This window comes from Plutella xylostella, chromosome 8 (genome assembly GCF_932276165.1).
Source record: "Plutella xylostella chromosome 8, ilPluXylo3.1, whole genome shotgun sequence".
NCBI lineage: Eukaryota > Metazoa > Arthropoda > Insecta > Lepidoptera > Plutellidae > Plutella > Plutella xylostella.
Window position 1 is genome coordinate 10,437,752 of NC_063988.1, and position 18,630 is coordinate 10,456,381.

Below are 18,630 nucleotides of genomic sequence, written 5' to 3' on the forward strand. Positions count from 1 at the left end.
CCATCCGTATCCGTATAATACACAGACTGTCAGGGAGACCCGCCATGTTTTTAAAACACACTCTTTTAATGGTCGAAGGTAAAAAATATGAAAATAGACACTAGCGAGGCTCTTGTACATTTTGTTTGAAAGGCCGACGATTTCGGGTCGCTCGCTCGTTAGTTAGTTTGACACTGAAAAATTGCGTTTCAAAATTGAATTTCATGCAGAGGACGACCGGCAAATGTGGATCGCGAACCGACCCTGGGGGGCTACTTTGACTATAATGAAAAATGGTGCATACGAGAAAATACGAGCTTTCAAAGCCGTAAATTTTAATCGTAAATCGAAAACAAGGCATAATTTATTCTGGTTATTACTTATTATGCTTGTAACAACAACATAGTAATAAACCCAAAAATACTGAATTTACCAAAGTCTAAATGATTTAATTCATCGGAAAAATATTTTACAAATAATAATATGACCTAGTCTGTAATTTTTACATATTCGTTAACCAAACCTTTTTAGACTCAGAAAATTTTAAAGATCAAAAGTGTATATGTCGCTGAAAAGGCGCGACCTACTTGCACACAAAGAGTCTTCCTGCAGTAGGAGTAGGCCCCTGAATGTCGTCAACCCTGCGTAAGCCTCTTCAGTTTTACCAATCGTCATCTGGATTTGTTCCACCGTCCTTTTTACGATCGTACGCTGACTGACTTAATACTGATTGTACAAATTCCATTTTGACGGATTCCTCTTGTACAATTTAAAAGTCGAATGGATTTTTAGCGAAAGCCGTGAAAAAGTTACGTACAAACAAGAGCGAGTTATTGTTTCTAACTTTTGTGGAAAATTGGCTCACAAACGAATAACACTTTTGATACAGGAGGCGATTTCAGTTCTTCCGTATTTCATAGCTTATACCTATTTATCATAAACTTTATTGCACAAATATTTTTGAATAAGTGAATAATGGTGGACATGTGTATTTCAGCAAAATACTTATTGAATTGTGATGTCAATTATTTTAATGCTATTGTGAGAGACGCGGCGGTTGCCTGATGCAGCGATAATGCGGAGCTTTTCCACGCGAGCTGGTGATGTGACTGTCTATACAATATTAATATTTACCCTTTTCTCGGTAGTATCTGTTTAATTCGTAATCAATTAGTTAATCCGTAATGAATCATAATAAAATGGACTGGCGACTTTAGGTCGGTAGGTACTATATAGAGTCCTATTTCCATAGAACAACTACAATCCAGAGAACGACTACAGGCTGCTGATGATGATGACTGTGTAGATGCAAGGCCGTAATTAGTCTCAGAACTATAAACAATTCCGGCTTGTATTGATGCATATTCAGTGGCATAAACAGCTTTAAGTTCACTTTTGTACAATCTGGGGAAAAGTAACCTGACCACTTGTAATGTTCCATCGATGCCGAAACATTAACTATTTCGCAAATAATGAATTTAAACTACGACTGGATGTTCCGAGGGATTTGTTGCGCTTTGGAAGGGTTTTCCCGTGGGATTTTTGAAAAAGTAGTCTATGAAATCATTCAGAGTGTCGGCTAACTTCGTGCCAAGCTTTGTTGTACCGATTGCGATTCACAGAATAATCAAGATAATTATTCTGAGTGTAGGTGAGCCTTAATATTGATATCGGCGAGGAGAGGGTAGACGATAATATCCACGTAAGCGAGCAGCGCGTGGGCACCTTTCACTTTTTTGTGAGCAGCCGTGTTGAGCAGACGGTCAGATGGAGGGAGTGATCGGTGCCGTGGGAGCTTGAGGACCAGGCGCGTGGAGCCGAGGCGGAACACCGTGTGCGAAGCTAAGTCACCTTTCTATTTACTTTTTGTCTCTCGTATATGATTGAGAAGTTATACCTACACTTTATTTCTTGAAGGACGCTAACCCGTGGCTGCAATTTCCATCACACTGGTATAGGGATTAGATAGGTACACTAAAGGTCTTCTACCTCGCTCATTCAGTATTTAGCTAGCTAGAGAAAAACCTACACATTACACATTCCCTTATTTTAGCTTTGGTTCAACTTATTTTAGTTTAGAATAGGGACTTCTGGATAGATACAAATAGGCAGAAGCGGGCTGGTGATGATGATGATGATGATTATCAAATAACTAAAACCTGACAATAGATCTCACTTCAAAAATAATAAATTCTTATCAAATAAAAAATATACACCTACCTTCAAATTTGTTCTATGGTTCTTTGTTCAAATTATTGATTTTTCATTAGGTAAATAAATACTTCTATAGAATCTATGCTATAGTAATTATTCAAAGAATAAAGTAGATACATACTTAAATAAACTTTTCAAAGATGATTTATTGTAGTATCTATATGGCAGAGAAGATTATTTGACTTTGAGTTTAAAAACAAGTAACAGCGCAGGGAAAGAATTGATTGACGGAGAAATTTACTCTAATAAGTGTCAAGATATCACAAATAAGGGTCCTAGATACTTAAACTAAATCATTTCTGGTCCTATATTGCTCAATAAATACAAATGGCTTGAAGGAAGATCAGATTCCTGTCAAATTTGCATATTTTCAGAAAGTTATGTAAATTCTTACCCATAGAAGTGTTTGTTTCCTTGTTAAATCAATAAATTCTAATGTAAATAAAGATAGCACGGATATAGTAGGAATAAAGTTAGCTAGGATATATTTATTACAACTATTTATAATATATTTGAATAAGTTTATATAATATTCACTATTTCATAACAATTATCCTATATTCCAATAAGATCAAAGATTTCATATTATATATTTAATCTTTTAAAATAATACCTAAATCACTTCCCACTTGGCTACAAAATTAGAGTCATATTATTATATTTTCAAATACTTATCTATTATGAAATTCATGATTTAATAAAGTTACTATACTGTAAATTATTGAACTATTCTAGTTTCAGTATATTTATGATTATAAATATGATTGTCCCTTTAGCTTTGACAACATGTATTCATGTTGATTTATTTACATGAAATAAATATAAAACATGTAAATATATAAGGTTAGGAGCAAGGGAAGTGATTAATAAGTTGGTCGGAGGAATGTCCAAGTCAATGGTTGTGTTCCACGAGGGCTCCGATTGAATATTTGCTATTATTTATCTATTTTAGAGTCTTATATATTGATTCAATCGGGTGTAGTGATCAAGGCCTACAAAGCGTATGGAGGGGCTTCCCTTATTAACCAACACCAAAAAACATTATTATCTATATTATTATCTTTATGTACTTACCTGTAAATATGTATTTATCGTACAAATAAAAGTTATACATCAAAGTTGTAGTATATAGGTCAATAATTATAGGCAGGTAGGAAGTATGTAATCAGTTCTAGGTCATAGTTTTATTTAATTCACTATCTTTCGTTTATTGGGTTACATCACAACGTAGGGTTTCCCTGGATGTTTCATGGCCAATTCAAAGCAGTATTTGTTTCACTTTTATTTCACTCAAGTAAGTTTTGTTGTAGTTTCAAATATCTTCTTAGTAAATCCAATAGGTAGGAGTTAAGTAGCCGGCAGGGTAGGCGAAACGTTACAATTTGGTGCCGTGACCAGGATATTAGGGAATTTGCTTCATCTCTTCATGTTAGATGTCAGGCAGCTAGTTTTCTGTTCTTTTATCTGAAATTTTACAAGTCAATTTGATTAAGATAGTACTTATTTACAAATAAACCACAATATTGAACACTCTTTTGCATAGTATATAGGTAACTTACGTTTGTCTCGAAAAAACATTAAGGTTTTTTGTTTGCCTTTGCGATAAGTAAGTAACTATTTACTCAATATGGCGGTTTTCACATAAAGGCATTTCTTTTAATTTTATGGATAGAAGAAAGTTTCAAAAGTTTGTTTTTAGTTCGAAAAACTTTATGCAGCATTGCACCACAAACAACAAAAAGACAGAAGGTTATTTTTTTTAACAGAGTAACTTTTATTGCGTCACAGACTAGTATTATATTTTGGCAGTCTGCATTATTTTACATTCACAAAATCACTGCAAGTTATAATTTCTCACTTTACTAATACTCTCAACATGTTTACGTTATAATAAGTCTCTCTGCGTTTTGTTCGTAATGATTTGTTACATACTAGGGGTAGGAAAGTGATTATATCCTTGATATAATCACAATTTGTTGCCGTGGAGTGATCGAACTTATAAACGAAAGAATTATTTATCATGAAATAGGAAGCGCAAGAGGCTAGGTTTTGTATTGGAACGGTACGTAATAGGAAAGAATTTGTGAAGATAGCTAGGTAGGTAGTTAATAAAGTTAGGATGAGGAAAATGAAAATAATTCATTTATTAAATTTTACTTAATAAGGAGGGGTTGTAGTAATGTTATGTATTTCATTACAGAATTATAAAAGATTAGGGGTTGTATAAGACTAAGCTCCTTGTGGAGTGAGAGGAAACAATAATAATCATCATCAGGGGTTGGATATAATGGATTCTTATTCAGGACATTATTTATGAAATTTAATAAGTTACTTACCTTTGAAGAAGAATAACATAAAACATAGTTGTATAAAGACTGATTTATCTGTAGGTAGGTCATATTAGTGTTGCTCTGAATCATTATGAACGGTCTCTCTGATTATGTAGCTGATTAGAGAATTATTAGTGAATAGGGGTTGTAGGTAAATAATAATGCTATAGTTTTATTTTTGATAAAATAATTTTTGATAAACGTTTAAACCTATAAAAGCAGTAAAAAAATATAGGTATTTATTAAAATTAAAATAATAAAACAAATGTACTTAACTAATAGGCGGCGCATTTTAGTCCTTATGAACAACCTGAAATGATTAGAATAGATATAGAAATTCTGGCCCAGGTAGATGAGGGGTGGGGATTTTGGTCTGGAGGTGCGGTCGGCTGCATCGGTGGATCGAGGAGTTTGCGTGGCGGAGCTTGTATAGTTGGTTCCGGGCTGGACTGGCCTGGTTGCGGGGGAATCGGTACTTATAGCAACTAGTCTATAATTATTAATTATCCTTTTGGCTGGGTTGGTTCGGTTTGGTATTGATTGTATGAGTTTTGTTGTGCGGGTTCTCCGGTTTGTTGATGTGGTTGATTGTGCTTCTGGATCGGATCTTTGCTCATCATCGACTACTTAAACTAGGCTCTTAAATTATTATACTTGAATGTCTGAAAGAGTAGATATGTTATACAACATTGATCATAGGAGTTGGGATAGAACTGTAACACTATCTATGCTATCATCCTAACTTAGAGTAACTGGAAAAGCCCAAATGTTTGATTATCAGATTTCAGAGAGCCAATTAGTAGCAGATATTATCAGACATTTTCCTAAACAAATACAAGTATGAGTTACAGTTAATAAAGAAAAGAAAATATAACATTAATCTCATTTGAAAGAAAAAATAATAAAAATGTTCTGTGATGAAAGGGTAGCGTCAGATATAACAATAAATTTAGAAAACAATTAATGTATAGCAAGTTACTGTTGTTGATAAAGTGTTAGACCAGGTAAAGTAGGCTAGGACCTCATTTAGTATCAATATACTCTTTGTAAGTTAAGAATGATGTGGGTAGTTTAGTTGTTCCTATTTGAGTGCCGTTGCAATCCGCTTCTTCACCTGAGTCAGGATGTTTACTTCATAGTATATGTATAGTCTCAGAGTTTGGTTGTCAAATATAGAACATCATCATCATCATCAGCATTCAAAAAGTATGTCATATCCTGAAAAGAAGAATAGAATTTAATTAAAAAAGCTAGGTATTATGAGGATTTACATAATTATAGTAATTAATTCATGAAAAGACTATTTAGTTCAATATAAATTAAGTAGGTATATAGCAATGATAGGTCATCAATATTGGATCTACAGGGGTATGATTTTCATAGCAGTATAACAAAATCTAAGTACAGGTAGTTTAAATAAAACTGTATTACAACATGATGTAGAAAAGAGATAGGTACTTACTTATCGAAGAACTTTAACTTTGGTCTATAAGTAGTGAGGCATTGTGAATGTTTTGTCACAGTGGATGGTTTGATCAGTGGTTTATCATGGAATTTATAACAAGGAGTGTTGTTGGTTTTGCATTGTATGTTTGATCCTGAAATAAAATAGATAATTATATAGATATATTTCAAATAAAATTAGTTACGTAAATGTAGGAGATGAAGAGCAAATGATTAGGATACTTATTTAAAAGGTGAGGGGTTGACAATAAGTTAAAATAAGTTGGTTAGTTTTGTCGGTCGGTATTAAAAACTGTATGGGAGATATTTAACTGAGTTAGATTTTTATAACAATAGATCTATTATAAACACAAGATCCGTAAAACAGAGCTTTTGTACGTATGAATAACTAACAATTCAGGTGTTGTTTATTTTGAATATCTATAATTTGAGGTCGAGAATTTAGTTTAGTAGCATGCATACAGGGTATTTGAAAGAATAATGACACTTACCTGTAAGATTCACTCATTATTTTAGAGTTTCGTAAGTTTAATCGGGTAAACTTTAGATTTCTTCGTGCGATCGATGTTGTTGAACACAACGACGCATGCTTTTGTTTTGATTAGTGCGGAAAAAAAAAACAGCCAAACAGGTTAAGGTTATGTCAGGTTGACATTGACAGTTTAGTTTTAATAAATTTGACAGTTAGACAGGTAAGGCACATTTACACAAACAGCCTAGAATAAGGATAATGGAGACCGTGTTTTTCAAATAGGGGTTGTGTTGTGAAGGAGAGTTGTAATATCTCAGAAATATTTTTAGTTACCTAGTAACATTATTTTCGACTTAGGTAGTTACTGAGGGTAGAAAATGGTAGAAGTAGAAGTAGTAGTTAGACATATTTGATAAAATAAATAGTGTATTAGTGTAATAGGTTGTAGAAAAAAAACTAGATGGCGGTATTTTAATGTTTTGGTATCGATGGAATATTGGGGTGGATTTGTCTGTTACATGAGAGTAGGAACTTTCAATTTTGGTAAAATTGATCTGATATAATTTTCTTTTACAGAGAAAACAAAAGGGTAGGGTATTTACATTGCCATTTCCTGGGGATTATGTCGTGATTATAATGTTTCGAAAAATTGAAAGGGCAAAGAATGTGGAAGGAAGAAAACTACTTTAAACGTCATTTTAAAGTCTGAATGATAAGAATGTTAAAGGTACCTGGCCAGGTCTTACATAGTTGATTAAAGGATGATGAAGAATGAAGTTTTACTTATTTAATATTGAGTGCGATTTATAATCATGACAAATACAACTGGGAAATGAAGGGTTTATTGATACTTCGTTCAGACACACACACACACATTTATAAGGGAAACTTTGGTATATTGTTTCTGTAAAACTTGATTGAGTAGTTACCTATTATATAGGTACTTATTTAGCTAAAAAATAAACTTATTCCAAAAGTTACCTTTATTTCACAAATATTTTCCAAATGATCAACTAGTGTAGATACAAGAATTATTGCTACTTATGTTAAATAAAATTTAAAAAAAAATATATATTGAGTAAAATCTTAAAAGATTTTTTTTTTTATAAAAGATAGTTAACTTCATTTTAAAACTACTAACTTAATAATATGTGGGGACATCTCACACACGGCCATCCGACCCTAATATGGGTATAATATCGGACCGTCAGTTAGTAGTGTGCAAATTGGTTCAAGTAATTTACACACCATACACTCTTAGTCTTGCTTTTGTAGTAAATTGGCGAAGAAAGGCGGTTCTACTCGGGCACAAACGTGGTACAAACGCTTTAGTCGATTTATTATTGAAGTTAGCTATGCACGCATTAACACATCGACGTCTATACAGGCTATAGATGTCTTTACAAAGTACCTTTTACAGACTCCACACGACACACTACACTTTACACAAAAAAGACAATTACTTTGAAACAATTTGCTTTAGACCTACATAACAAAAGTTGATCATGACGGAAAACAAATACACTTTACACTAAAAACACATTCTGATCAAAGTGTAAATAAACTAGATGTATTTTCTTTTAAATTTAGGTAGGTAAATGATAGAAAATAAAATTAATAATTAGATACATTATATTTTATTGATTTAATCAGTGGGGAGGAAGAAGGCCTTGATGTTTATTAGAGTGGCGTGAATCAGAGAAAGAGGATGAGAGTTGTGGTGAATTGAATATCTAGGAATCTAAGTATTGGAAAAATAATACGTAGTTACAAACATATAGTTAAGTGAAAGTGGCTTTAGTAAAATATCATGGCTGTTCTCCTGCACTGAAGGAAAGATTCCGATTTCACCTTAATGACACAACACTATACAAAAGAGAATATTTATGAAGATTTTGGTGTTAGGATAGGACAGCATAGTCAAATTATACTGTTGTATGTACAGTATCTTCATAATATTCTATACTCAACATGTACTTACTTACTTAAAGAAAAAAAATTATTTTCAACACAAAATTTTGTCATTTTGCTGGATTGGAGGGGGATTGAAAAGTTGTGAATCAGTTGTAAACATGAATGCAATAATGGTTCACAATAATAATTCTCTTTCTAGTTTTGGTAAAATGATACTTGATATTTCTACACTCTACATCAAGCTCGGAGATTGGTGGACATTGTTCCTGGGGATTGTTAGAATGAGACTTGAACTTTATTAATTTCTATTGATGATGCATCGTCGAAAACATAGGGCGTGGGAGAGTTCGTGCTCTAAGAGGGCGTGTTAAAGATGCTATAGAATTCTTAAAAATAAATTTAAGGTTTTGTGGTTTCTCATTTAGCATTGGATCCTTCTGATCGACAGGGTATCCCCTTGTTCCCGGTTTATTGGAGCATGAATAATCTACTAAGTATTCGATCAATAGTTATGTAAATAATAAATAATAATAGGGATGGTCGATGATTTTTGATAATTTCTGGGGATCTTGTTGGCTAATCATCTGAGTCATTTTACACACATACACACAGACATATTGAGGTGATAATCGGAATTTCCTTTTACTAACTTTTCATCGTTTAAATTCAATGAATTTGATATTTGCGAAAATGGGTAGTGTATATTATTGTGTATATTTTTTCCATATCTTAATTATAATATACTTGCGATACTACAAAAATATAAGGGGTTGAATGTAATGTTCCATCGATGCCGAAACATTAACTATTTCGCAAATAATGAATTTAAACTACGACTGGATGTTCCGAGGGATTTGTTGCGCTTTGGAAGGGTTTTCCCGTGGGATTTTTGAAAAAGTAGTCTATGAAATCATTCAGAGTGTCGGCTAACTTCGTGCCAAGCTTTGTTGTACCGATTGCGATTCACAGAATAATCAAGATAATTATTCTGAGTGTAGGTGAGCCTTAATATTGATATCGGCGAGGAGAGGGTAGACGATAATATCCACGTAAGCGAGCAGCGCGTGGGCACCTTTCACTTTTTTGTGAGCAGCCGTGTTGAGCAGACGGTCAGATGGAGGGAGTGATCGGTGCCGTGGGAGCTTGAGGACCAGGCGCGTGGAGCCGAGGCGGAACACCGTGTGCGAAGCTAAGTCACCTTTCTATTTACTTTTTGTCTCTCGTATATGATTGAGAAGTTATACCTACACTTTATTTCTTGAAGGACGCTAACCCGTGGCTGCAATTTCCATCACACTGGTATAGGGATTAGATAGGTACACTAAAGGTCTTCTACCTCGCTCATTCAGTATTTAGCTAGCTAGAGAAAAACCTACACATTACACATTCCCTTATTTTAGCTTTGGTTCAACTTATTTTAGTTTAGAATAGGGACTTCTGGATAGATACAAATAGGCAGAAGCGGGCTGGTGATGATGATGATGATGATTATCAAATAACTAAAACCTGACAATAGATCTCACTTCAAAAATAATAAATTCTTATCAAATAAAAAATATACACCTACCTTCAAATTTGTTCTATGGTTCTTTGTTCAAATTATTGATTTTTCATTAGGTAAATAAATACTTCTATAGAATCTATGCTATAGTAATTATTCAAAGAATAAAGTAGATACATACTTAAATAAACTTTTCAAAGATGATTTATTGTAGTATCTATATGGCAGAGAAGATTATTTGACTTTGAGTTTAAAAACAAGTAACAGCGCAGGGAAAGAATTGATTGACGGAGAAATTTACTCTAATAAGTGTCAAGATATCACAAATAAGGGTCCTAGATACTTAAACTAAATCATTTCTGGTCCTATATTGCTCAATAAATACAAATGGCTTGAAGGAAGATCAGATTCCTGTCAAATTTGCATATTTTCAGAAAGTTATGTAAATTCTTACCCATAGAAGTGTTTGTTTCCTTGTTAAATCAATAAATTCTAATGTAAATAAAGATAGCACGGATATAGTAGGAATAAAGTTAGCTAGGATATATTTATTACAACTATTTATAATATATTTGAATAAGTTTATATAATATTCACTATTTCATAACAATTATCCTATATTCCAATAAGATCAAAGATTTCATATTATATATTTAATCTTTTAAAATAATACCTAAATCACTTCCCACTTGGCTACAAAATTAGAGTCATATTATTATATTTTCAAATACTTATCTATTATGAAATTCATGATTTAATAAAGTTACTATACTGTAAATTATTGAACTATTCTAGTTTCAGTATATTTATGATTATAAATATGATTGTCCCTTTAGCTTTGACAACATGTATTCATGTTGATTTATTTACATGAAATAAATATAAAACATGTAAATATATAAGGTTAGGAGCAAGGGAAGTGATTAATAAGTTGGTCGAAGGAATGTCCAAGTCAATGGTTGTGTTCCACGAGGGCTCCGATTGAATATTTGCTATTATTTATCTATTTTAGAGTCTTATATATTGATTCAATCGGGTGTAGTGATCAAGGCCTACAAAGCGTATGGAGGGGCTTCCCTTATTAACCAACACCAAAAAACATTATTATCTATATTATTATCTTTATGTACTTACCTGTAAATATGTATTTATCGTACAAATAAAAGTTATACATCAAAGTTGTAGTATATAGGTCAATAATTATAGGCAGGTAGGAAGTATGTAATCAGTTCTAGGTCATAGTTTTATTTAATTCACTATCTTTCGTTTATTGGGTTACATCACAACGTAGGGTTTCCCTGGATGTTTCATGGCCAATTCAAAGCAGTATTTGTTTCACTTTTATTTCACTCAAGTAAGTTTTGTTGTAGTTTCAAATATCTTCTTAGTAAATCCAATAGGTAGGAGTTAAGTAGCCGGCAGGGTAGGCGAAACGTTACACACTCTGAGAGAGGAAATGCTACCTTAGAGGAGATGGTGTAACCTTGTCAAACAAAGCCAAACTTCACAAACAACCTATAAACTCTGGACCTATGATTTCTACAAGGTTTCAGAAGTGCAATGTTGCACCTTCTATTATCCTGTTTCTTTCAAATTATGATGTAGTGCAATTTGTGGCAACACTCGGAAACTGTGCACAAACACGGTTCTATTATTGAAAATCCTAATCCTAACTATATAATATTATAAACGCGTCTGTCTGTCTGTCTGTCTGTCTGTCTGTCTGTTACTCTTTCACGCCAAAACTACTGAACGGATTTGAATGAAATTCGGTATACATACGGTCTAGACCCTGGAAAAGAACATAGGCTACTTTTTATCCCGTAATTCCCACGGGAAAACTTTTTAAGGCGAAGCGAAGCGCGCGGGAACAGCTAGTAAACAATATTAGTCCGGCCAGTAATTGAACCCAGACCTTCAGTGCATTAATAAAGACAGTGTAAACACTGTTTGGTAGTCATAAGACACCGTTCGATCGTCGTTTGTGACAAATAGTGTTAATGTATTAGTTTCCACGATGAAGCCACTACCCACTACCTCCATAAATCCACGAGGCTAGTCATCTCGTTACCTGCTAATTGAATATAATCCGTTTTGAGCCGAGAAACTGCGATATTTCATGAAAACAACACCTTCAGGGGATCGCCGCTGAGTTACGGACGACGGTTATTCATTGAGCATTATCTGAATTAATATTTCTTGGAATTTTCCCTTGAAAAGGCTTTGTGTAGAAAGGCGTTAAATTTTTTATGTACATGCATTTGAAAGGAAAACAAACTATGTTTATTGAAACAAATATATTTATATTTATTTATGTGTTTTACGGGTTTTACCCCCTTTACACACTCATAATACACACTCCATACGGGGTAGGCGGGTGCATTGCTGCACCTACTTTCGCCAGTGTTCAATCAAGAATGTAGGTGATAGAGAGGACAAGCCTATTACCATTTTTCCTACATGAAGATGACTCTAGAGTAAATTAATGATATGTTTTTAAGCAAATATTATCTGCCCTCGCCAGAGACCAAACCCAAGACCGGGCAGCATTCGCTCATGTTTACGTAAAATACTGGGTAAAACTGAACTAGTTCAGAAAGTGAATCGGGGAGTTTATTTCCTTACTCCCTTAAACGCAGTAAATTAGTCGGCGCCTTCCGCGGAGGTGACAACTCCGAAATACACAATGTCTGCGGCCGCGACGGCGCTCCGCAGGGCGCCTTTCTGCACCCGCAGTGATGGAGGTAGTGGTGTCGCGAGGATGTAGGTATATGTATGTAATAAGTTATTACATTTTTCAGACTTTTATTACTAATAACTAGTACATATACTGAAAAATGTTTGACAGGCGAGCGATACTACTTATGCACTAACAGTCGCTTATTGCTTATGTGTCGATGGTAATACGGTAGCACGGTTCAGTACAAGATAGCAAATAACCATTTGTATAGAAATTATAACTACGTGCTTATAATTCAATTGAATTTCTCTTTCCCGGCGATCGTCGTCATTATTATTAATCAGCACGAAATTTTGCTATTGGCCTATGTCATATAATAGTAATTAGTCACTAATATAAACTTTTCTTAGGTCGTTGGTCTATTTAAACCGAAAACTGCTCGACTCTAATGGTTATCGATACATCGGATTATTAAGTCAGCAAAATATTGTATACATAGTTGAAGTAGAATTTACGGAATATTTAGCAGAATGTGGATTGTGAATTGGGGTAACCATAAGGATATAAAATTCATTCGTTAAAGCGTGAAGCAGTGAATTTATTTCGAGATGTGAGTGGCGTACTGATGTAAACTGTCTGCTTTTGAGATTTATTATCTTTAGCCAACAGTGTTTCCGAAAATATGTTCAAAATTGGTAGGTATATTCGTAGGCATATTCAGTTTCGTAAAAAAATATAAAAATTGGTAATAAGCATTTATTGTATTTGTCACAGTCGAAATAACAGTACGCACTATAGTTTTCCAATAAAGGCAATGTGTAAACTTACCTAATGCCGTCAACACTTTGTAATTGAGCTGTCAGCGGTGCACAGATATAGGCCGGGTACAGGTCCGTTGACCCTCATCACTCGCTTTTTGTCAAATAATAATGGAATTTCTCCAGCAGTTTCAATCCCTTCAAAGCGTCATTGTGAATATTTTGATTGTCTTGATTTGAACATAAACGGGTTAGCGCAGCGGTTATTATTTCGAGGGTCTCAGGTTCGATTTATATTTGTTGTAGCGTATTGTGTTGGAAATCATATATCTACCAGTAAACGAGCACCAAGTTAAATTGGCCTGTGCAGAGGCGCGTCCACAGGAGTTTCATATATAAATAGTGTAAAATCTTATTCACAAGTAGTAGTAGAAAGATAAATTATGTCATAATATCTTTCTGTGATGTTACCTACAGGGTGACGTAAATAGCAATACAGAAGGCTTCATAAAAAGTTGTTTGTCTCCCTGTAGAGGTAGAAGACCTATGAGGAGGTTACCGTTGTTTTCTATTGAACTTTTCAAGAAAGTGCACTTCAAACTTCGACCTATAGTAAATACTGAGCTCAAGCGTAGAGTTAAATTTTATCCGGAAAGAGCCTTAAAGCTTAATCATTTTCTTATTTGCTACTTGGGTGCGGTTGTAAATTATTGTCTGTATTGTAAGCCGCATCTTAGTAAATATACAAGTATACGCATGCTATATATAAAACTTTGGTAAACATAGTTTATTTACGCATATAGGTACTATTTATCCGTATGTATTGAGACAGTACTTAGTACAAAGAACGTCAAAATAAAATTTTCATAAGATTAGGTACTTCAACATAATTATTTTAAAAAACTTAGAAAACAAACATTTACGAACACCATAAAATTAAGTATCAAAAGGGCACCCTCTTGTTATTAATAAATAATTAATTGTTTCGTCCGCTCGGATTTCGCAGTCGTAAATCAAGATCGTTTAACGTTTTATCGCCAGAGTCATGCATCTTAACGAGGTCGCTTGGCTTTTGGTGAAAAAAAAAACAGGTTTAAACTAACAATTTAAGAGATTTTATGGAGCTTATTCCGCTTGTTTTTTTTTCTTATCTTTAAGGCAAATTGTTAATGAAATAACAAAGTCGCTTTATTAACTTTTTAAAAATTATTTTAATAAGTCTTCCTTCTTCTTAGCGTGGATGTGATAAACACTTAAGCTGGACTGAACTGAATTACTCTTCTGCAATTATGACTAGACTGACTATGTTAAACCTGAATTATTCTGACGGAATTTCTCATTCATTTATTTCTTGAAAATACTATTTTTGACTTGAATTAAGAAACCAAAATTAAATTTCAGTATCTCTAAACACACTACAATAACCTCAATAATAATCACAGATCAGAGCAAATAATATATAAGTACTTTTAAAAAAATATGAACCAGAGCAACTAACCTTTAATAAAATCCAGCGCCATCTCCAGCCCATACGTGTCGTTATCGCAGTCATCCAGCACGTGGGCTCCGATGGTGACGCCGGGCGGGGCCACGGCGGCGGCGGCGTCCAGCGCGAACAGGAGCGCCTCGAGCGCCTGCACGCCGCCCTGCGCCATCACCGGCCCGCAGGTCGCGCCCTCGGAGCGGCTGTGCACCTGGGGGCGGGCGGGAACGGTTAAACATACAGATAGAAAAATATTTCTTATTGTTAAAATAAAACAGTACAATCAGCGGCCTTATTACTAAAAAATAATCTCTTCCAGCGAACCACATATATAGAAAAATGGGTAACGTGTGAAAACAAGAGATATTTATAAACTACATAAGTAATAGTAAGTGTGGGGGATATTAGTCCAGTCAATAAATGAGTCCAAGTGAGGTGTAGAGCAGGTAACTAAGCGATTCCTTCAGAAACTTGTTCAGGGGGCTTAGGTTGTTAACATACCAAAAGTCCTGACTCCTAGGTGATGAGCGGGGGGGAGGAGGGGGGGACAAAGGTACGAATTTCTGGTTTTTAGCTTATATCTCGAAAACGGTGCATCGGAGAGAAATATTTTCAACTAATGAAATTAAGTTCTTAAAATTATCTAAAACTTTTATATCATATGTTTTTTTCTTATTCCTAACCGTTTTCGAGCTATTACCCTCGGAAAAAGTTGAAATTTACAAGAGAAATGTATTCATGTCAAAACATTCATAAACATTGCATCATATTGTCTAAACCTATTCATAAATGAAATAAAATTATAGAAAAGAAGTTTTAGATTTTTAAATTCCCTTTTAGAATATATACACATATGCTGGTTAACGTGCAACCCACCTAAAGTTACAGCTATTTTACTCACACTTAAGCTTACTAATTCGGTGAGCTATGTCAGTGACTTTACCAAAATGCAAGTTTAAAATAGCTCTAACTTTAGGCGGGTTGGACGTTGACCAGCATATGTAATATATTCTAAAAGGGAATTAAAAAATCTACAACTTCTTTCCTCTTCATTTTTTTCGTTTATGAATAGGTTAAGACGATATGATGCAATGTTTATAATTTTTTTGACATGAATACATTTTTCTTGTAACTTTCAACTTTTTCCGAGGGTACTCGTAATAGCTCGAAAACGGCTAGGAATAAGAAAAAAACATATGATATAAAAGTTTTAGATAATTTTAAGAGCTCCATTTTATTGGTTCATAATATTTGTCTCCGATGCACCGTTTTTGATATATAAGCAAAAAACCAAAAATTCGTACCTTTATCCCGCCCTCCTCCCCCCCGCTCATCACCTAGGAGTCAGGACTTTTGGTATGTTAACAACCTAAGCCCCCTGAACAAGTTTCTGAAGGAATCGCTTAGTTACCTGCTCACGCACTCTACACCTCATTCCTTGACTGGACTATATGGGCTATTTGTAGAGAGCATTAAGCTGTTGGGTATGAAGGGAAATCCACAATTATTGGGGGTGATGTGTAAGAAGTTGAAGACTATATTAGGAGGATCGTTGTGTTGCGATAGTCGTAGAGTGAAGTGGAAAAGGATTTGTATAATTAAAATTTGTGTATTATTCTGTCACGTTGGCTTCATACCCATAACTAGCACGTACACATAAATAGGAACATTATACCTACTTTTTCGACTAAATCGTAAAAAATAAGAAATTTGACACAGTTTAATTGCTGAACTCCTGATGCAAATTAAAGACGCGAATCTCATTCGGCAAAGTGAACTCGACATTCTGTCTCACTAAATAGAATAATTTTCCGGTTGCGCCAAGTTTTAGCTAGAACTTGAGTTCGAATGGTATGCAGGTGCTGAGTTGACGAACTTTTAATTGAGATCACCGGCTGGAGGTATTTAGAGATGGTGAATTTGGGAGAACTTCCCTTCTTATTCAGACTAAATAGTGTAGTGCCGCGGGAGAGTGGAGGGGTGCTGGCGCGACTGGAGACTCCTAGAGTGATGTATCACCTGTCATTTATACAGGGTGATGCAAAATTCGCGAAAAAAAATAATTCCTCATAGTAAAAAGTCACGTGACCAACAAAGTTTCTATGGATTTATTTTTTTCGCGAATTTTGAAATTCTGATTTCCTTCTGGCATACCATGCTGCACATGTTGATTTCGGCTAAGTATGCGTTTTTTGCAACACCCTGTATACTTCGAGCGCACCGTGGCCAGTCAGCAACTGATGTTATCCAACTGGCGGATCCTCCCACCACGGTGACAATCCCTATATATTATAGTCTAGCTCTTTTGTATGTCCACAAAATTATATTAATAATAATAGTTGCCTCCAACCCGAATTTTCACTACTGTGACCAATCTCGTTAAAATTACAGATAGATAGATAGATCGTAGATAGAATATTCTTTATTTGTACACACACATTATACATGTATTTAGAACTAGATTATATACATTATAGTGTCTAAGTGTGAGTGCATTTTACACAAACCTAACCAAATTCGGAACCAAAATTTAGACACACAATTAAATTTTATAGCTACACCCGAGGATCAAACCTGGGACTTCAGGTTTATGAAGCAGAGCTTCTATAGAAGCAGTAAGACAAGATAAGAAGAAGAAGCAGTGGTTTACAACTGTGTTGTCCTTCATTGAACTCAGGGGTCGAGCAAGTTATTAAAGGGGCTTGATCGATACAGATGTCAAAGTCAAAGTCAAAGTCAAAATTTTTTATTCATCGTACAAATATAAAATTTTCTGATGAACGAACGATGGAACTGAATCATATCTTAATATGAACTGCAAATATTAATTTATTTAAAATACGCTGTCAGTTATTTTATTAATCAACTTGAGCTTTTAATAATGTGATTTCATTCTCGCAGGACTGTGTTTGATATTGAAATAAAAGTAAATTTTTCAGTAAGTATTGATTTTTTTTGCAAATATGAACGTCTCATTAAATTTTATCAAACATTTCGATTTTCAATTGTGTAGGTTCATCATCTTATCGTTATCTTATTCAAAGTATTTTTTTTCAATAATTTGTTGAATGTCTAGATAGACTTATATATTTTATAGCTGTTCCCGCGCGCTTCGCTTCGCATTAAAAAGTTTTCCCGTGGGAATTCCGGGATAAAAAGTAGCCTATGTTCTTTCCCAGGGTCTAGACCGTATGCATACCAAATTTCATTCAAATCCGTTCAGTAGTTTTGGCGTGAAAGAGTAACAGACAGACAGACAGACAGACAGACAGACACAGTTACTTTCGCATTTATAATATTAGCTGGGATTATGAAACTGCCACCAGTCACGCGTCTTTCACAAAGGCTCAGTCACTGGGGAGAAGAAATGCCAAAATAATGCTACGCCGTATACCGCCGTGAACATAGCAGCAGAAGCAAATTTTTTGTATGAGTGAATTTGTTTTCATGATCATGAAGAAATAAGAAAAAGTAGCAAAATTCTGTTATCACTACATGCTAGGGGATGCTGCAATGAACCTATATACATATTACACATTTAACAGTGTGCTCGAAATTAGTCAAAATTATTAATTATAAGGACACTCAATACGGCCAAATATTATTCATGATTATGAAGAAATAAGAAAAAGTAGCAAAATTCTGTTATCACTACATGCTAGGGGATGCTGCAATTAACTTACTAACTACTATTACACCATTCAGAGTGCTCCGGCAGATTAATTACATTACAAGTTAATGTCACTCATTAAAAAAAAAATTACAACTAAATCTACCCACATGAGTGTGTAAATAACGGATAGACGATGGTAAATACATTATAAATCTATATATG

At 34.3% G+C, this 18,630-nt stretch overlaps 1 protein-coding gene and 1 long non-coding RNA gene across 2 annotated transcripts in view; both read right to left on the reverse strand.

The window, feature by feature from the left end:
• The window catches only part of LOC105383155 (metabotropic glutamate receptor 2), a 156,762-nt gene that overhangs the window by 71,395 nt on the left and 66,737 nt on the right, over positions 1 to 18,630 (reverse strand). The window contains exon 2 of the mRNA XM_048622486.1: positions 14,811 to 15,006. Coding sequence (XP_048478443.1) covers positions 14,811 to 15,006 — 196 coding nt within the window. The remainder of the gene's footprint in view (positions 1 to 14,810; positions 15,007 to 18,630) is intronic.
• Positions 5,500 to 7,428, reverse strand: LOC125488859. Its single transcript, XR_007266543.1, has 3 exons — positions 6,479 to 7,428; positions 5,986 to 6,121; positions 5,500 to 5,741 (listed from the first exon to the last, which is right to left on the reverse strand). It is a non-coding gene; the product is annotated as an uncharacterized LOC125488859 (long non-coding RNA).